Genomic DNA, 21,658 nt, shown 5'->3' on the forward strand with positions numbered 1-21,658 from the left:
TATTATGTATAATATATGGATTTCTTTTGGACCCTTTTCCTCATTCTTTACCTCAAAAAAAGAGAAGTGTTAACAATGCTCTCAGCTATTAGGGAATCACTTTGTCTGAAATTAATGTAAATTGAAATCAGCGCTTCAGGTGCTGAGGTGAAGTTCTGAAGTTTTCTATGATGTGAAGCAAAGAAAGAGCTGAAAAAGCACGAAGATACTCATCAAAATGGTTCATTTTAGCTGCACGGCTTTTTCTATTTTCAAAAGGCAGCAGAAGTGAGATTATCGCAGCAGTTAAGAGAAGAAACTGAAGTTTCATTGAGCTGGCACATCTAGATAAATTAAACCCAGTTGTGAGATGTAAATGAATAAAGAAGAACAGCAGAGAGGTGGAGATGGAGGGGGCCCTGCTCCCCACCTCTGCCCCCAAATTCCCATCTCCTGCTTCAACAGGCAGTCCTGGCTAATTGTCTAGGTGAAGTCGTGCCTGGGCATGTAGTATTTTGTGGCAGCTGATGTTCTCCGTCCTGCGGGAAGAGTCCTGGTTCCGTCAATATTTACTGATGTTTTCCACACTGGACAGTGCTGGGGTGGCTGGGGCTTGTCCTTCAATATGCAGCAAAAAGGTTAATAAGTAAGAGTCCTCTCCAGAAGCAACACAGGCATTCTCCGTCTCCTTTAGATACTTTTGTCTCTAAATTAATGCTAATAGTTTCATTCTGGTCCAGAGTTGCATACCTTACCTCCACGGACCAGCTGCTCGAAAATCCTCTGGCAGCGTGGCACTAGCTGCACTCCTTCCAGATGCTCACTGCATCCAAACAAATAAAAAAATATAGATTAGAAGGTCACTTTTCCACATGGACGACTGCTGTCCTTGCCAGAAGGGTCTTCCGTTGACTCAGATAAGGGAAAGGGAGAGAGGGGGCAAAGTATAAAGGTCTGGGATCCAAGTGGAAATAGTCCTTTTTCCCACATTAATCTATAGGACCCAGGGCAAAGCACAGGTTTCTGATTGCCTTGGTTTCCCATGTACAGAATTAATTCAGATGTACCACGTGGCCGTGATACACAGTAGTCTAAAAAAATGGCAGGAGTTTAAATAGTGTAAATGTAATGTAGGCTTTGGGGTCAGAGAAAATAGGTAGCAGCCTGGGTTTTCGTAGATGAAAACAGACGTGTGCAGAGCATAATCTCTATTAGACTGGGGGGGGATGTTAGGAGAAAATTGCCAGTGCCAGGCAATTTTCCATTCTAAGACATAGGAGGTTTATAATAGCTGTGCTTTGGTTTAGATCATTTAGTCTGTTTTGCTAGCAAATATCACCATGTGCTGATAAGCTAAATTTCAGCAAACCTTGGTACAGTCAGCAGGGAGCCAGGTTTGTTCTGTGCTTTAACTTCATCAAAACACATTCTTTCTTTCCTTTTTTCTTTTTTTTCTTTTTTTTTAACTGAAGAACTGCAAATACGTCTGATCCCAATCTGAATAAATAATCTTGCACAGCAAACACAAGCTGCAGTCCCCAGTACCTGCATTGCACCGTCCTGCGTCCCGCTTGTCGGGTACTTTGGAGGAGTCATGATGACACATCAATCACTGCAAACTCCCTTTGTACCTCCTCAACATCTACATCAATTCCTTGATGTACTGTGCTCCGAGCAGAGTAAACCGGGCGCTATTACGCACCGGCTTTCCAAGCTGCAGCATCCGAGCCAGTTATCATTCGCTCCCATGTGCTGTAATTGGCCTTAGAAACCTGCACGTCTTAATTTCTGGGCCCCCGTCCAGCTCTTGGTGAAAGTTCACTGCCTGCCAAGGTCACTACAGCCCTTGGCGATCCAGCACAGAGGAAAAAGGAGGAAAGACTCCCTTTTCGGTGGATACAATTAAATTTCTGACACTTTCAAGTTATTCATTTGATTGGAACAGGGCAATTAAACCAGCTGTGCTGGGTCTGTTTTTTCAGGACAGCCTTCTCCTCCAGCAGCATTTTGGAGAGCCTGTGACCATCAGCGGATTCAACCCAAATCCCTGGGGTCTGGGTCCCGCTCAGGATCCCACCCAGCCTCCGTGGACCCAGCTCACCTCGAAGAATTCAAAACGAACAGCGGAGCAGAGCCGCGCTGCACCTAATTGATAGTAATGTTAAGAGACTGATCGTAATTTGAACACTAATTAAGGAAGATAGTTATTGACTTTAATGGGAGACAGACCAGGCTCTTGCACGTCTACTAAATAATGAGAAAGAACTGAGGGTGCTGTCAGCGCTAGAGAAATAATCACAATAATAATGTGCTGAGAAAAATGCAGCTTCCTTTCGGTAAACCTTTAACAGCAGCGGGAACAGCACTAAAGGAGAAAGGACTTTCTGTTCACAGTCCCATGAAGTGAACTCATTTGTTTCTGTATAATTTACTGTTGTTATAACAGCACTTACAAACCCCAGTAAACAATAAATATGGATTTGTTAGGAGGCCACCTACCAGTAGGTTATATGGGTAACTGGCACTTTTAAGATGTTTATGTAAAACGTCATTCTCCCCCCACTCACAGCACCCAAACCTCTTTACTTTCAGTAAAAAATTTAGTAAAAACTTCTTTATTTTTAGTAGCTTTAGTGTGAGCTGGGGTCAGTCCTCCTCTGATAGTACTACCTAATGCCCCAACGCCCAGCAAAATAAAAAGACTGAGCTTCCACAAAGTGAAAGCGCAGGGTTCCCTTTTCCTCCCATCTCTTTCGGACACGGGGACCATGGCTGGTGCTGTGCAAATATAACGTAAAGAAGATCACAGCCCGGTGAACCTGGACTCAACACAGGACATGAAACTACCATCAGATGTAGCAAAAAAGAAGAAAGAGGGAAGCAAGCCAAGAGAAAACGGTATGAATATGTTTTTATTCACAGAACCCATGTACAGACAATAGAGACGTGATTTTGGGACAGTTTAACCCAAGCACCAGTCAGCCCCACTGCCTTGGCAGAGCTCTTCTCTTGAGGAGAGGAGCAGGGTGATGAGAGGTGGAAGAGCGGTGTCTCTCCCTTGGAAACTACCTCTGTAATTTGGGGCTGGATGCAGCCGGCATGTTGACGAGGATGCAACGTGCCAAGCAGCTCGCTGGTCCTGGAAGGGGCATCACCACCCCTCCCCGCTCTGGGTAAGTTCGGCGCAGGGGTCTGCAGCACGTATTGCTGACAGCACGGGAGGTTTCTTCTCTTTAGGTGTGGTTGAGAGCGTTCACAGGCGGTGTGTGGTCCATGATTTCAGGGAAGTGTAGAGAGAACGTTGTTTTACAGTGATATTTGGAACTAAGTATTGGGTTTACAAACATCCTTCCCCCAAATTTAATGCCGTAAGATTTCTCTTGACTGTCATTTTTCACTTCTGTCAATTCATCTTTGATCTATTGCTCCCTTTCTTAATAGCAGAGGGGAAGGGGAGGAAAGGGGTGTTCAAATTCCACTCTATCAAGGTCCTCACAATGTAATAAGAGCTCAAAAATCCATAAAATTGGCGAGCATCTTTCAGCTGCAATATCCACGTCACATGCCAAGTGTTGCCACAACAATAAAAAATTCTCCACCTTTATTGCCACAGAGCGTATTGATTCATTGCAGTGTTTCCCAGAAACATTCGTATTTATGCACATGACTCTGTGAACATTGACCATACAGGGTGGGAAATCTCCAAGCCACCTCTTTGGCAGAATTAGATTTTTCAGCTGAATCATTGAGACTATACTTCGATTTTCAAGGCTCATGCTGGCATTTTTATGATAGTGGCTTTGGCTTATTAACAGAGCATAGTGAAACCAGCTTGTTGTTTTTCCCCTCCTTTTCTTCACTCCATTATACCAAGGGACATTTATTACTTTTTGATAAAAGATGCACACCCCTCCCTTAGGAGAAGGGCACTGAAGCAGGACGAGATGCCTTTGTGCACCATCTCCAGAGTAACCGGGGAAGGGCAGGAACCGGAGTGTAATCATTCAATAAAGCGACAAAATACAGGACTGAGGGGAAAAAGCTTAGATTAAATAATTCTTCGATGTCCCTTATGTCTTCATCTATTTCTCAAAAGGAATTATGTGCAAAGCAGAAAACAGAATTACTTTTTGTATTAATAGAAGAGATGAATCATCTAATGCCATTCAACAGTTGGAACTAATATCAAGGTTCAGGTTTCACAGCTGGCTGTAAAAGAGACAGGAAAAAAAGTCACATAGATCAGAAGTTGTTCACGTTTTGGAGAAGATCCATGTTCAGCCCCTCGGTCTGTGACTTCCTTTGATCTCTAACTAGTAGTTGGAAATTGAAGCTTTCCCTTTAAAGCCTTCAAACTTCGTTCTTGTTCTCCTGAGCTCCGAACAGCCAGACAGCATTTTCAGGATCTGCAAGGAGGGCAACGTGAGCTTGCTGTCACGTACCCAGCCTCCAAAACCCGAATAAAACCTTTGGAAGGATGATGGCGGGGTTCTTCTGAGTATGTAGAGCATCTCCTCGGGCCAGCAGCAATCCCGCGGCATCGCTACGAAGGCTGCCAAGAGCCAGGTCGCGTGCCGAGGGCGCAGCCCACCAGCACCGCGCTCTGCGGCGCAGGGACCACCTCCCACAGCCCACCGGCACCCAAGGACGTGGCAGGGTCTCCACGCACCTCTGCGAGCTTTGGAGGAAGCTCAGGGTGAAAGGTGGCTCTGCAGAAAGGCATGAGTAGGTCCGCTGATAACGTCAAATCCCTTTTCCAAAGATCTGTGATTTTGGGGATGCTCACCCAGGAGTACGGGTGGATTAAAGACTGAGGTGGCCGTTGCCATGAATTGTTCTTCTCTCACATCTCCTAGAGGCTGCCTGGCCTCCACCTCCATTCCGTGCACCACCGATACCTGAATAACCACATAAAGTAGCACCGAATCATTAGTACCAGTTTGTCCTAATAAATTAGACTATAAAGCACAGCAAAGCAGGAGCTGTTTCATGTGCGGTTCGGCTGTTTCTGCTGCAGAGGTGGCAACCTAGGTACGAACTGCTACAGCCTTCTGGGTTTAATCCACCTGCATAATCAGTACGTGCTTTTGGAAAAAGCCTAGATGCAAGCCCGCTAGTCCAGGACATTATAACTAATCACGAGAGGGGAAATAGGGGGAATGGCACGCATGAGGGGTATGAGTAGTACAGTCTCCAGAGCAAGAGGAATTAATTGCTTGCATCCTAATTCTTCACAACGTGTGGAAGTCAGTGTGAGGGAAGGATGCCCACATCTTGCGGAATGAAGGTGCGTAAAGCCAGGGTCACCTTTCACAGCAAAACTTCTCAGAAATTAGATGACAGCCCATCCGTGCTAAGAGTTTCTCCACATCAGAGGTTTTGAATTGCAGCAGAATAATTCCAGCATCTGTAATTAGCGCTTCCATTAAATTCTCATTGCTCTCATATTAATTTCAGGAGTTTGAAACTGTCAGAAGCATTATTAAGGGATGCTATCCTTGTCAGGAGCTGCAAATAAAAGTTGAGCTCCTGATTAAAAGTTTAGGGCAGCCCTCATTATTTTCTGCATCAGAATAGTAGTCTTTTTGGGTTACCCTTTCAGTCAGTACTGTTTCATTACAGAGGGCCTCTAACTGTTTCTGCCTATTTAAAATAAAAAAGACAATTTGCTTTTCAAGTGCTCCTCACTGAAGCCAAATAAAAAAATTCCCAGTTGTTTTCAGAGCCAGAAAGGCAAGGTGAAACTGGGAAGGTGCTGGAAGGAGTTACTGTTGAGTTTCCCAAATTACCTACCGACTGGACCAACGAAGGCACTGGGAGGTGTAAGTCCCACACGGATATTTAGCCTTCCTCAACTGCAGCAGCTGACTGCACCATCTCTCTTGCTTGTCACTTTACTCTGCGAGTAGAGGTAGCACCACCAGGCACCCCCCTCCGGGTGCGATTTAGTCCCATGGGGAATGGGGATTAACTGTCCCTCTCATTAAGACCCGCATACAAGGATATATGTTTCCATGTGAACCAGTATGGTTATTCTGGCTTTAAAAATATACCCAGGTTCCTGACTCTGGATCTCACCATGGCCCCAGCACAGCCCCAGCCACAGGGACCTGCGGAGGGGGGATTGTTAGTTTTGGACAGGGAACAGTCATCGTGTGGCAAACCAGATATGAGAAATTTCTTATGGAAAAAATCTCTACCTCATGCTACAAGGCTACACTGCCTACATGCAGTCTGTGTACATGGAAAAATAGGTGTACAGGCTTAGACAGGGAGGCAGGCTGGTGCTGCTGCCTGAGTGTGGCTAAAATCAGGGCTCGGGGCTGCTCACCAGAGCTGCTGCAGGGGTTTCAGCTAAATATTTGCCAGGAAATAAAGGTTCGGATGGACTTAACCTCATGGTAAACTCCTGTCAAACTTGTGTAATTGTTTTCATTGGAAATTGAAGCTTGAAAAATTAAGAAGTCACAAAATGCCTTAGTTCGGATTATAAAGAAAGATTTCACTCCAGAAGGATGTTTTGTTTTGGAATTTACGCATTTGTTGTTAAATACAAATTGGAAACATCTTTCAATTTTAAAAAAAATATACATTCAGAGGGTTGAATAACATTTTACTAAATGTGATTTTTCCATATTCTTCCATGCATACAGAGTGACAATACACAGCAATTATTTTTTTCTGTTTGGGCAGTAAACAAAGAAACTGGCTATCAATCCAGCGAGCTGCCAAACGCTTTTTATTCTGTCTGGTGCTGAACATCTCGGAAGACTGACTTCTGTATTCCCTTGGTTACTTTTTAATTACATTGCAATAAAATTGCAAGGAATCTAATTTTGCCAGACTAAGCCCAGGGACTTTGTGGAAGGTGATGGGGGTCCAGCTATTTTATACACTAATTACACTAGCACGGGCCCCGGAATACTGTGCTATTTTTATTCATTCATGAAAAAAAAAAAAAGTGCCCTTTCATCTAGATCTGAGTGACTGCTATTTCATTCTCAAAAATAGTCAATGCACTCTTCATTTCTCAAAAAACAGCTGCCCTCTTCTGTTTCCAGGGGATATTACCACCTTCCGAAATCCTAATGGGTGTGCTGTTGAAGTCAAAATAAAATACCATCACTTCACCTGCCTCAAAACAACAAACCAATATCAATAAAGCACTGCCACCTTTCTTAAAACCTCTGAAAATGGGGCAATATTAAATAAGAGCTTGAAATATGGGTCTAAGGAGGGAATTGTCTGGGATTTCTAACAGTATGTCTGCAGTGCCATCAGGAGGTGTGATCACAGCATAGGAAACCTCGCCTGAGCTGAGGCTGAGCCGGCTGGTTCAGGCAGCACAGCCGTCAGGACAGACTGACGCTGCCACATGGACGTAGGGACAGGCATCCCTCACATCATCTTTCAAGGGACGACTGCATCTTGAGAGCTCCAGGCACCCACAAGAGCCACGGCCGCCTCCGCAGCCAGCCCTCCTCCGGCTGCAGCCACGACTTCAAAGCCTCGACCCGCCTGAAGACTGACGGGACTTCTGCATCCAGAACGCGCCAAAACGTGGAGTCTTCTAAGGGGCTACAAGACTTCAAAATTTCACTCTTCATTTTTTTGGCAGCCGATCAGGAAACCACGGCCTGTGTCTGCAAGCGGTGTGGGGCTGGTTGGCGCTTCCGAAGCAACACATCACAGCCCGCAGCAAAGCTGCTGGACCAGCAGGGAAGTGGGAAAAACGGAGCCCGGGGAGGTGGACACCAACTAATATGACTTATTTTGGAATTATGAATTACTGTGACCCATTTCTTCCGAAACTGGTCTCAGTTCTGTATTGTTCTCGATTCTTTTCAGTTACTACAGCCATTCCTCCAGGGAACAACGATTAAACGCTTGTTAGAGCATCTCAGGAGGGTGACTTGTGATCTCACAACATGATTGTTCACTTGTCTCCTCTGCCCCATAAAATGCATCAGAAAAATGCCTGAGCTACGCAGTAAAAGCCCTTAGAAGAAGGATCAAGTGCCTCACTGCATTTACATGAATATTCAGCAGAGTCAGATTTGCCACTCGTGTATTACACCTTGTGTATTATTTATATCCTTATGAAATAGCAATGAATCCAGTCACCCTACACTTGTTCATTCCCCAGAGGGACAGGCAAGAATCCCCTGAGACAGAAAAACATCACAGATTCACCGAGGTCCCATCAAAGAAAAAGCAGTGGCTCAAATAGGTGAAGACAGAGCCAACACCTGCTCCCCATTCTCTGCCCCAAAGGAAGGCCGGGCATGAGGATGCTGATTAAAACTGGCCTCTTGCTGGGTACGTGGAAATCTTTTCCAAGAAATACAGCCTGCCTGGACTTAGGGCACTTAGCTTTGTTCATGTGCTGCAAATGAACAAAATACTACATTTCAGCACAAGAACCTCCACTGCAGTCGGTGATTCGGTTTTAAAAAAGGTAATAGCATAAAGGTAGAAAAAAGAGGAGTGAAGCTAGGTGGATGTACCCCTCCTCAGCTGGGCGCTGGACCAGCGCAGCCCTAGCATCTCACAGCTCCTGGTTCGCTTTTCCTTCCACGGGCTTTCCACGTGCACCGCTTGACTTTCAACATTTCCCCGTAGCCTCAGCAATAGATTTCCACGCTTTGAGGGTGTAAAGTGAAACTGTTCGGAAACAGCCTCAAAGCACACGAAGCAGATGAACAGCTAACACACATTTAGCCCTTCGAAGGCTTGATTTCTGCAAGGTGACAGTTTCCTCCGGTCATACAGCAACCGCATAGAAACAAAACGCTGCAGCCATGATTTTTCCACAGTGCTGTAGGTGGCACCAGCTGTATTGGGTTAAAGGCAACACTTCCAACATAGATGTCATTTCTAATAAACAGAAAATGGAAAAGCCTCCAGCATCAAAACAATATTAAAGATTGAATCCTTCTGGGAAACACACGTGGTATTTGTCTGGCAAAATTGCTGCCAGCCATCCGACACTATAATTGTAGAACATTAAGTTTTATCCCAAATGCCAAATGCAAGTGATGCTCCCGTGTGATGTGACACAGCTCCGTTTCCTTCTGGAGGAAATCTAGACCATCTTCAGCAGCACCTGCTGAGCACAGGGTGACCTCAACCAGTCTCCAGGAAGACATTCAAATATTTATAATTTGACTGTGGCACTGCAGCATTGAGATGATGGGTTTCTATATGGAACATGTAGCTTGAGATTGGTAACCAGTGCTGCACCCTAGCAGAGAGAGGGGACTGCAGTCGTTAATTTTGATGTAGGCAGTTCAGGCAACCCCAGCTCTGTGCAGGGAATTGTCCTGGAGAGCTCTAGCTCGGCTCAAAGGCTACAACTGCACCCACTGCAGTCGCACAACCACGTGCTAATGACTCTCCTTGCAGGGTTAAATTTTGTAAAAGACTAACTCGCTTGTGCTTTTAAGCCTTGTTTTCGAAGACGACTTGCAATCAGATTTACTAAAACGCTACCGTAATTTAAAATGTCTGCCGAGATGAACGAAAACACCCAAGCGGATTAAGGTGCCAAATGTTGTTAAATGTTACCCGTGACCTACGCCGGTCTTGTGTCCAAGGGCTGGCAGGATCACCCAAGGGAATGTCAAATTTTCTGTCTCTCTTTGTATTCTCGTTTCTTCCACTGATTATTACTTTTCCCTCTGGGACATGTATTCTCTTTTAAGTATTACAGCCTACGATCTGCACCCAAGGAGTATCTTTGGGTCCTGACATTTTAGGGAAGCATGCTCTGATTTGGAAGACCTGTGCTGTATTCACTGTGGGAATATTATGTTGTATGCCAATGACAATAAATGCTGGCTGGCATTTTCTCACCTTAAAGCTCTCATGAACCATTTCAGAGAGCTTGGCTCTTCATCCATTTATCCTGCAGCTTTTTAAGTGGGCAGCCTGACAGTTGCAGTAACACAGCTTCACTTTCTCATAACAGCTTTAGGATACCATTTCTTAAATCAAGACAATGCCTTTGAAGTTAGTGAGAGGAGAAGGCAATGCTGGCTTTGTTACTGCAATCAGAAATGCAAATTAAAAGTATGCATGCTAATTGTCAAGACTGTTGCCATATAATTAGCACATATATAGCCTGTACCCAAATTAAGAACAACCCCCTTGGAAGCTTATTATGTCCTAATATATACCCAGCGCATATATACGTATAGCTGTGGTCTGACCCATCCTTGCATTTCCTAGCAGCTGTCAGAAGCTGTGCGAAGATCAATGCTAATCTAGATTAACAATGTGTCTTCAGAAATCTGTCCCACATATTAGACACTAGGCAAGGCATGAAAGGACTCCAGGCCGATGTAACTGTCTCTCTAGCGAGAAGCCTGTTCAGAGGAGAGATACCACTCCACGCGTCCACATCCACCTTGAACTTCGAGTGCCTCTCCTCGTACTCCGTTCACCCGCCATCTCTGACGCTTCCTTCAAAGCTTCAGGTATGGGGCTACATCTTACATTTTAACAATTGTTGTCATGTCTTCTGTGCTGATACCAGGCTAACACACAGCCCACCCTAAGGGCAAGGGCTTAACCCGGCCCCGCTGCATTTTGCCTTGGTGGGAAGGGAGTGCAGGGGAAGGCGCAGTCTGTTCGGCCGCGCGTGACGATCCCCGAGCCTTCTGCATCCTGACTCTTCTCCGGGACGGCAGCAGATCAGCCTCAAGGGGAGGCTAATACAAACGGTCATCGGTACAGCTCGGGTTTTATCAGATATTATTTCAAGGGTATAATTGCAAATATGGCAGCTGAACATCCAGCATGTGCCTTGGGACTGTGGGATCAGCAAAAGACAGACCGGTACTATCCACTGCTGCCTCCCAGTTCTACCTCCTCACTTTTGTGTGCCTGGGGTCACTGCAACCTTGAAACATCCGCTTACTTTCATTTATGCACTGTTACCACTTTTCTTTGTACTTTTCAATAACATTCATTAGAAATTACTTGGGTTTTGCATAATAAAAATCTGTGCTTCACACAAGTAAACAAACTTTGTAAATCAAAGTCATGAAACAAACATTATAAAAGCTGTCCTATTAATTACATTTCTGTGACTGTGTGACAATGTAAACCAAAGATAGACTTGTCAAAACCAGACCCCCAAAGACATAGTCACTGAGACCAGTCATAATAGGAGGCATGAGAAGCATCCACCTCTCATGCCTGGGTACCTTGGTGCCACATACCAGACAGACCAGAAGAACGTACAGCAGCCCATAATCCCACCTGAGATAAATAAAAGCAATATCCTGGAGATGAATTGCATTGTTCCTCTGTCTGAATTCGGACCTGTTAATCCAAACATGCTCCCAGTATAACTGTTACATGAGTAGCAGGTGCCCACCAGCTTTTACAAACAGAAGCTACTTGTCTAAGATTCCCATGTATCCAGTAATTTGGCCATTTCCTAATTAAGCCCGACACGCTGCTGCCAAGACACTGCAAACAAGAGGTAGCTGCAATAAGGAGCTACTAGAAAATGATCTCTTATAAATAGTGGATAATACCAAGGAGGAAGAGTCCTTAAAGGGACTGCTTCACATGCATGCACACATACACGGCAGGTCAAAGTGGAGAAGGACAAATCCCTCGAGGGTACTGAGACTACAGCCAGCCCTGCCTCGCACGGGAGCTTCCACTCTTTGCTGAAACAATCCCCACCTATACAAGTTCACACAGAGCAAAAATGAGCCATTGTCATAAATGACATCTCAGTTAGGTCCCAAACTCTCTAGTCAGCTGCAATTAAAGATTTTTGGCATCACGTGGTCGTTTTTACAAGTCCCTTAAGTCTGAAGCATTCTCCCCAAATATCAGGTGTTAACCTGTACGTCATCAACTCTTCTGGTGTACAGGGATTTTGCCATTTGACTTTTCACAGTTTTTTTCATATCTACATTTCATCTTTTAAAACCCAGGGTAATACACAGGCACATGCAGTGTTTTTCACACTACTGGTCTCACTGCATTTAATTAAGTACATAGTCTGGCTTCTTCAGGTAAATACTGCATTCCTGCATAAAATTCCATAGGCACACCAAATGCAGCATGTTTAGTTTATCGTGCAACTGTGTTCATTTCTTCTTATAACCCTACACATTGTTCTTTCATGCACAGTACCTCCTTGTACCTTAATATTGAGAAACAAGCCTTAGATTAATACTTTTTTAACATCTTTATATGTACAGCAAACACCTGCCAAAGACACTCTCTACTCTCAGATAATATACTGTGGATAATCTTCCTATCTCTCTTTACACTTGTGTAATTCCACCGACTTTAAATAGATCTGCTCTTGTTTCATGCAGGTAGAGAGGTGAAGCAAGCCCAGTGGAATAAGGCCAATTGAAAGCGTGTCATTCACTGAAGGATTAGGCCAATGAATTCTAGGTATTATCTGTTACAGCAGCTCATTACTATTCCAAATGCTTTAGGAGAAATAGAAGTAGGAATAAAGAGAATTTATGTGAAGAGGACATAAATGAATACAGAAGAGCCTCCGGAACCTGCACTGTGCAAACATGCACCCTCTACAATCCTCCTAAAAGCTGATGGTTTTTTCCACCTCTCCACTAGGATTTAATGGCAGAAGCAATATTGAGAGATCTCGCTGCTAAGTTCCATTATTTTTAAACCATGTGGTAAAGGCCATTTCCTAAAGCATTGTGAAGCCATTATATAAACAATGAAAACCCAACAATTATTAATCAAATTGTATTTAAAATCCAGTCATTTTCATCAGCCTGTGAGCAGGGAGGCTGAATGGAGATGTGGCAGGGTCAGCAGCCTGGTATTTAAAGGCCTTGGGTTCAATCTTTCTTTTCAGCCATAGACTTTCTGGACAAATCACTTATTTTTTCCCAAACTTTACTTCCTCAGCTGTAAAATGTTGCAAGGCAATTAAGTGACAACCTGACACCAGGGTAACTGGAGAAGCAGAAGGAGTGCTATTTATGCTTCCAAATCATACAATTAGTCTTAGATTTTCATCTATTTTTTTATACTTTTTTATTTGCTGCCTAGTTTAACAAATGCCTGTGACTCTGAATTAGGTTGCCCAGGTATCTCTCTGTGTCGCTATGGTTTGATTGTACCAAATTGCTGTAGAATTAATATGGAATACAATTACCACATGTAAGTATTAAAAAGGCAGTGCTTTAACATCTAATAACGAGGACATGCTGCTCTGTAGAGGTTTGCTCCTCTCTGGTTCCTAGGATGGCTGAAAGTAATGCAGTCTGCATGGGCATAAGACAATGAAGGGCTGGGGTGAGATTTAACATTAAGCTGCACTTACAAGTTTTTATGGCTCTATTTACTATACATGAGAACACATATAGCCTCCTGCATTTCATTGTTAGCACAGAAGAAGTCACCTAAGCACTGAGGCAGCTCTCAGACCAACAAAATGGTAAATCAGGATAATTCCACTATGGTGTCGCTATACTCTGTAATGGTCCAATGCCTTGAATAACAGAGGACAGGGGAGTGCAGGGACACATCCCTGCTCACAGTTGCTTATACACTCAGAGCTGTGCCTCAACAGCAGTCACACACCCTGAATGTCTTACGTGTGCCACCAGGATACTGCCCTTGAGGTCAACAGCTCACTGCACTAACAGCATGGCTGCAGCACCAAGGAAGCGCAACGTTTTTCTCTTACCTGAGTTGAACTGAGCAAAGCCCAGATTTTCTCTGCTTCAAGGCTCCAGTTCAGAATGTCCTTTCTGTTTGGAAAGTCATTTATGCTGCATAAACACATGGTCTTCTGGATCACTCAAGTAACGGAAGAGGGAAAGAGCACGCTGGCAAAAAATGTGCAAATGTAAGTATTAGGCTGAGCTTGTCCCCACCTTTCTGCAGTTAGGAGTTGAAGTCAGTCCGTGGTTCAGCCTGGGCCTGTTGCAGAGCTTGTATTGTCTACTCAAGGGGAAAGCACAGCCCGAAACAGAGCCCTTCCCAGTCCTTCTGGTTCCCATCCCATCAGAGGCTGGTTCCCATCCCATCCCAAACCCTCCTGAAGCCGAGACAGCTCAGAGGGAGAACTCGGCTGGCTTTCGATAATAGCTGAAAGTACACTGACCCCCCCTCCACAGTAACAAATTCTACACTGGACTATACTCCTTTATCAGTGTATTAAAACATATTACTCATGTAGTTGCACTCAATGCTAGGCTAAAATCAATTCAGTCATGCATAGTCCAGCCATATCACGAGCAGTAGCAGTACCAAACACTAAGGCTGTACAATGAGAAGAGCGAGATGATTTATTATATACTGAAGAAGAACAAAAGAAAAAAAAAATCATTTTCATCAACTATTCCCTCCTGGGGGTCAGTACAATATAAAGAAAATAAGGACAAATGTACAAAACCAACCTGACAAGAAGGCTCTAGATGAAACATATTCAAAGCACTTGCAAATGATGTTGCTGGACAGATGCAGAAGGAAATTAAATCAAGTAAATTTTCCCCTGCGAAACACAGACTGAAAAACTGATTTTATTTTTAAAAATTCACAGTCCTGCCTTTACCTGCAGATACTTCAAATAAAAAGATACAATTTTAGTTGTGATATATTTTTTAAAGGAGAGATTCCCAGAACTCCTGTTTGACCACATTTATTTGAAAGTGGATTTTATCTTCACTTCCAACTTTATGCAGATGGCAAAGAAGCCAGCCCAGCTCAAAGCAATAGGAGCTTAGCCACAAACTTCAAAGAAACCACATCCATACTTCTCCATTTTCTGTTAATCCTTTGGCAACCATGGCATTTGTTTTTCCATAATCGGCAACAGATGTCCATCTCATCTAGAGCATCCTTGTATATATGGTTGTAAAATTTTTAAAAAACCCACAAAACAAAAACCACATATATGAGAAAACATCAGCAGTATGAAATTCCTGAAGGGTTTCAAGGCTTGCTCCTACTCAACTGAAGTCAATGTACTTCCAACTATTTTAGCTGGAGCAGGACCAAATCCTTACAGAACCAGATACACATTCCTCAAAAAGCAAAACCTTAAGAGTGTTGTAACCCAAACATAAAAGACAAATTTTAGCAATGTACCTTGCCTGGCCCTAGCCAACATAATATATTTAGCTAGGGTATTTCATTCACTCCTGATTTCGGCAAGATTCCCATTGGTTACAGTGAGAGCATTAAGTAACGTAGCAAAAGGACATCATGCATTAGTAAGCTAAAATATGAATCCGTGCTTACGGCGATAGCTTTCCCTTCTAATGCCCTATAATGGGCATCTAGAAAAGGAAAAAAGACAAGAAGCTTTACAGAAAAAAATCTGCATTTTGTTACATTGATGACCATCCTAAGCAACTCCACAGAAGTTTTCAGGGTTCCTTTTGATGTACATGAAGAAAGCAAAAAGTCAAAAATAGACCAATGTTAGGCAAGATAATAACACATTTACTCATTAGTGCAGAATGCAAAATAACAGCTAATGCTTAATACAAACAAAATAGTATCACTTTCATACTCCTCAGAAATACATGGATTCCACAGTTTACTTCCTTGCCTTAAAAGAAATGCTTAAATGTAGTATGAACTTTGTGTGTCTCTATAAATATCATCCCGAGTTACCAAAGGAACCATTGGAGGGGGCGGGGGGGAAATTAGAAATGGACATTTAAGAGCAAGTTGCAAGGAAATCCCCATTTTGTTTGGCATGAAAAGAAACAAAGAAGATCCACTGCTTGGATTTGGGGTTTTTTTTTGGTTTTGGAGTAGGTTTTGTTGTTCGGGGTTTTTTGTTAGGTTTTTTTGCATCAAGTGAAAGAAAATAATACATATGTGGGAGGGAAAACATTTTCACAAATATAATAAATACCTGTTCTGATCCAAAAGCAAAGTGCGATGTAGAGTGTTCTATTTAAACAAAAACAACCTACAGAATAATGCCTTAAATATTAACAAATCAATTAGTGGTCAGCACAGTAAAATAAATAGGAACACATTGATTTACGTTTTGTTTCTAGCAGCAAAGGTCATTAACCTACTGGCCAGTGCGACAGCTTCACAGAAGTCCTGTATCTTGGGTTTGGTGCTTTGTTTAACATGAGAAAGATTCATTGGGTCTGGAAAATGGCACTACAGCTGTACGGTATTCTCCTCAGCCCATCTATGTCAAACAGGGTTTGGCCAGGACCTGTTTTCAATACGTGTTTTGAACACTGATTTGGAGAACAGTTTTCACAAAAAAAAAAAAAAAAAAAAAAAAAAAATCAGGATCCACCGTTTCTCATGCTGACAAGTGAGTTTGGATTGGCCTGAACCCTAATGATATTAGTGAGGTGCAGTGTTTTCTCTTTGCAGTCAACAATTTTCTATGCCGGAGGGAGAGTGGGAAGATCACAAACCATTAAGCAATGCTGAAGAGGGAGAGGAAAGCTTTGGTCACTTGTAGGGAAGGGCCACAACAGAGCACTGGGGCAAGGTGAGTCTCAGCTGCCTCTCCCAGCAAGAAATACCTTTCCTCCCATGTAGGAAACCTGTCCTGCTCTTGTCGCTTGAGTCCCACTGTCTGCTTTACACCTGCTATATAACCCACCACTTTGAAATTCTCAGGATGATGACATTCACTTCTTGTACTCCCTTGAACAAAACAAAGCAGATACAGGCCTCTCTGTTCAGGGCAGACTCGAGCCATTCCTCAAAACCTGACTCAGCCCCATGCAGAGAGAAGCCTGCAGGAGCAGCCCCCTGCACCTCCCTCGCACACCCTCCCAAACGCACTGGCACATGAGTGCGCTGTGGCACATTCGCACCAGATGTTACCAGGAGGTAACACTGCATGGAGCAAACCGAGTTTTGACACCTCTGGCAGTCACTGGAAATGCCAAATGAGGGGCAGACCGCTGGGCTGGGAGCGGGAGCAGCAACCAAAGCAAAGTGGTGAACGGTTGATTTTGGGGACACGTGAAAGCTGACAAAAATGCTTTCTTGGCACTAGCAATAAGCTAGACAACACCAGTACCTACAGCTCTTCCAGCTCGTATTTCGCAAAGTGTTGTTTCTCTGCTACTAATTGCAGCCTGTGGGAAATGCCACGTTTTAATTTACAGCAAGAGGGATGTTTAACCATAATGCAGGGATCACTCTGGTGAAGCACCTTGTGGCAAGGCTCATTCAACCCCCTCTGCCCCTGCACAGTGGTGTCAGACTAGCAAAACAAAAGACAGAACACAAAGAGAAAACCAGAGCCCTTCTTTGACTGCAAAAGATGAGAGGAAAAGGCTGACGAGATTTTTGCGAGGGGAATGTCCTTCAAGGCTGCAGAGGTCGAGCAAGGGGCAGCAAAGCACAAAGAAACAGATGAACAGGCTGTCAAAACCGCTCAGCTCGTGCTTTGCAACCTGGGCACCTGTCCTCCTACCTTCTAACGTGCTCCAGTGCACAAACCCTATTTAATTGGACTTTGCACAAAGGAGGGGAAGGAACCCCATTCAAGAGGATGTCCATTGCTCTGCCTGTACCTGCAGGGCAAGGATGAACATAGAATGATGTAGGGGGTTGCTTTTGACTACTATGCAAGAGCTCATCTTGCCCGGATTTAGGAAGGCTGTGTTAAGGTTCTATGGTGACCTGATGCTCAGGTAGCTAAAGAAAACAATACTCGATTTCTGCGGAGCAGCCAAGTGCAACAAACCCTTCTGAGGTGGACGACAAAGATGAATAAAAACTATCTGGATTTTTTGTTAGTTTACTCATTTTTCATTTTTTAAGGCAAGCAGAAAGTCCTTCTGGAATGCAAGAGGCAGGATCAGAATGGCAAAAAAAGGGGGTGGGGGAGCTACCTTCAACATTACGCACTAGGTAAAATTTATCCCTGGTAAAATGCTACTGAAACCAACAGAGCTGCATTTAATTCAAGGTACTACCTAAAGGGGAGTGGGAGACGAGCCATGATGCTTCCATTACCCCCTCTCTGCACCTGCCACTGAAGTCAATGAAGCTATACCAGAGTACAGCTGTAGCAGCACAGTGGTGAATCAGGTCCAATGGAGGTTACTTACATGCTGCACTTGCCACTGGAGCCAATGTTTTAGAAACACAATGAACTGGATTCCAATCACAGCTCCTCACATCTACCCAAATGAGCAGAAAAATAAATGTCAGCCCTACTTCTGCTCTTTATCCCCTTTCTACTTTTGCTAAGGAAAATCAAAACAGACACACACCCTTTGGGTTTGTCTACACTTACAAAGTTGCTTAACAAGTTTCATGAATACTTCTGCATGGCCAAAAAGCTGTGGCTTTTGAGCTGTGGCTCAAACAATCATCACCCCTGACATTCACATCCTACCTAACTTTGGATTTTTGATGGTCCCTAAAACAGTGAAGTTCACATCAAGGAATGGAATTAAAACCCATCCTGAGATGGGAAAAGAAAGAGGGGAAAAAATTCATCCACTATTGGTAGCTCTAGTCCAAAGGAGCATTTCAGCTCTCCTCTGTAATACCCACTGGGCTTTGTCCAGGGAATGGCATGGAAGCAGGACACACCGATATCTGCTCCCCAAGGTCCAGGCAGCCCGGCTCTCCCAGAGCAATCGAGCTGCAGGTCAGAGACCAACACTTGCTCTCTTCTACATCAGCATGCAAAGAAATTACAGCTGACAGCTCCTTCCGACCTATTCTCAACCCTACTCAGTCTAAGGCAGAAACAGAGCAGAGCACACCTCATCTGAGCAGGTTTGCTTTCCTATTCACTTCATTAAGTCACTGAGATCCCCCCAGACTCTCTTCAGAGAGATGAGCTACACCAGTGGTGATTAATGTGGCCAGCCAACAACACCGAGAATCTTTTTGCACTGTTAACTGGTAGAAGAGAGTATTTCCAAATGGGGTGAATCAGCTGATATCCAATGTCAGATGTTCAGAATGAAATCTGCATCGCAGAGGAAGCTGTAAGAGGCAAGACCTCCAAGGAGAAGAGGTATGCACAGCCTTTCTACAAGGATGTGGAAAGAACCTACTCTGGGCTGTAATGGGGGCCACAAGCAGCAGTTTGTGGACAAGTACACCACCTAATTCACACATTCACAGGCCCCATTCCTGCCGCTCTTTTACAAGCTGCCCAGAGATTCAGTCTGCTGTAGGGAGGCATTCTGGAGCACTGCTCTGTGGTGTGCAAAGAAGGGGGTAGGCTTTGCACATGGTCCACCTGTGTGGTAGAACCACAGAAGTTCCCAGCACTTCTTGGGCTTTGCATGTTCATGCAGAAGGCTAGGGAGAACACAAAGTCCTCCCCGCCATTCAATACAATGAAGAGCCTTAGATAATTAGCAAACAAACATCAAAAACACTTCATGTCCTGCACAGCGTCATCCTGCCAACTATGATAGAAAATAAATCTAACCATACCATTAAGTTTGCAGGTGTTACATGTATAGCTCGAGAGCATACTCCTATCAAATGGAGCACAAAGCAGGGCATGTGGCAAACAGCAGGCGAGAGACAAGCTGCTCTATTTGCAAACTACTACCAAGGGTGGCGCATCATTGTACATAGCCTAGGTTCTCCATCTCATTCCTATACCGCTGTTCGGACACCTTGCTTTTATGCTGTTTGCTTTCTAAGTGCTGTCTGAACTCCATCTCCTCGCTGGCCCCGGCGTTGCACATGGAGCAGTAGAACTGGCCACTGGGAGTGACACACATGGCCAGATCCCGAGGAATCCTCTGACGTGAGCGGGGATTGAAGTAGGGACCTGAGGAGTCAACAGAAAAGCCTGTTTTATCTCTAAGAAAGAAAAGCTTGCGGCAGCTCAGTGACAACTTCTAAGTCCAACGAATGATTAAAAAGCAGCCAAAGATTAGCTTCTTTAACTGATTAGAGTCTGAACCTTATTTTCCCATATGACTTCTCTGCTGAGATCCACCTTTACAGAGGTGTAGGACACAGGGGAGAGTACTTGCTGATATTTTCTAAAGCAGTAGAGTGGGTTTAGTGCCCCAGTATTATTAAGAATCAACAGGGCTTTGAAAATTAGGAGTCTAATCACTGACGTGATGAATCAATTCTTTCTTTTCTTTTTCTTAACCTTCCAATTCCAGAATTAGAACAGTCTTTTGATTAAATAAACTGCCTCAATTTAAAATCATCACAAAGTGATATTTAATAGAACTTTAAAAGATTTATCTTTTCCCCATGACAGTGGTTAGAATGACACAATTAAACCAAGCTTCACCAGGACTCAGGGTTTCAGCTAATATGAGCTCACAACACAACTTAAAATGAAAAAGAGAAAGAGATGCTGGGCTGGACACTGTAAAACACACTTTAAATCATAGTAAAGAGGCAAAGTTAGTATCTAACACCTGAGGAAGGACTCTTCTCTAGGAACAGATGGTCTTAGAGGGAGGCTAACATGCTCTCTCATTCTGGTCATGGGAGTGCAAGTACAGGTTGATGTGCTACAGTAGGAGTTAAAGCACCTGGCCACTTGCCAAGAAAATAAAGCAGGAAAATTGTCACCACTTAGAGCAACCTTATAGACAGGCAGATGGTAAATTAAGTTACAAACTGAGAAACTGAACTAACAAGCAGACCGACAAAACAAAGCAACTTTAGCAACTGGGAAAAAACATGCAGACATGAAGGATCAGGAGAGCTAGGACCAGCTCCTTTCACAACCTGTCTCTGCTAAAGCAGACCTCAGAAACAGAAGAAAAACAAATCTTTTATTACTCATTATTATTCCAACCATAGAACAGATGCAAGCTCCCGGTTACCTGTGTTGTTTTGAACTGTATACATATTTCTTCTGTTCTGCATCATCTTATATTCATTCCCTTCTTTCCTCGCCCTTCGTTTGCCTAGTTCTGATGCATCCCTGAAGATTAAACAAATACGAACAGCTGCAATTCAGAGTTTTCTGACAAAAAGACTGCCAGAGACACTGCCATATGCTTTCAGCCTGAGCGTGAAGTTGAACAATACCTACGAGAATGAGTTATTCTGTGCTTCTGCAAGACGCAGCCGTTTGGCATGATTTTTCCCTTGGTAGTGAGCCTGTGCCACAGCCGGAGAACTAAACGAGGCATCACAAAGCTTGCAGTAATCATTCTCTGTGGCCAAGATCACTCGGCCACCTGGTTTACTGGATCCCATCTAGCAGCAAAGGGAGAGACAGCATGTGAAACACAAGAAGGTTAAATTGTTGAAATATTTGAATCACAGGGACTGAGACCAGTATAATCTTCACCAGGCAGCAAGAAAACTGGAATTATAGCATAGGGATTAGGACACTCTCAAGTGCTCCCTGAAGTGTTCTTATAAGAACTTCACTTTCCCTGCCTCAGCCTCCAGGAGAATCAGCAAATTCCTCGAGATCTAGGCAAATCCCTGGCCTCAGACTGAGAGGAAAGCAATCTGAACAAAGACCCTGTATCTCTCCAATAGCTACAGAGGCTTGTTTACTTCACAGCATGATTTAACTCCTCTAGTCCTGACTGCTGGGAGCTGATGAACAGTGACTTTCACACTGAGGAAGGCCCACTGAAAGGTAAAGGTGCTCCTCTCTCCTATTTACAGCGTACCTAATCTCTCCACAGTACCCTGTCTCTACACAGCTTTCTGACCACACTAAGAGATAAAAAACCAACAGGAGAGCTGCCAA

The 21,658-nt window shown here is 43.9% G+C and overlaps 1 protein-coding gene across 14 annotated transcripts in view; it reads right to left on the reverse strand.

The window, feature by feature from the left end:
* Window positions 1–728: 728 nt before the first annotated feature.
* ZMAT3 (zinc finger matrin-type 3) overlaps window positions 729–21,658 on the reverse strand; it is a 28,233-nt gene continuing 7,303 nt past the window's right edge. For 7 of the 14 annotated variants that reach the window (XM_075031425.1, XM_075031424.1, XM_075031426.1 and 4 more), the window contains 4 exons: window positions 20,984–21,150; window positions 20,772–20,872; window positions 19,590–19,747; window positions 14,271–16,208 (listed from right to left, as the gene is read on the reverse strand). In XM_075031425.1, the coding sequence (XP_074887526.1) occupies window positions 16,104–16,208; window positions 19,590–19,747; window positions 20,772–20,872; window positions 20,984–21,150 (531 nt within the window). In that variant the 3' untranslated portion in view covers window positions 14,271–16,103. The other 7 variants (XR_012650916.1, XR_012650917.1, XR_012650919.1 and 4 more) reach the window with 7 other exon arrangements.

The sequence above is a fragment of the Buteo buteo genome, chromosome 7 (assembly GCF_964188355.1).
Source record: "Buteo buteo chromosome 7, bButBut1.hap1.1, whole genome shotgun sequence".
Taxonomy (NCBI): Eukaryota; Metazoa; Chordata; class Aves; order Accipitriformes; family Accipitridae; genus Buteo; species Buteo buteo.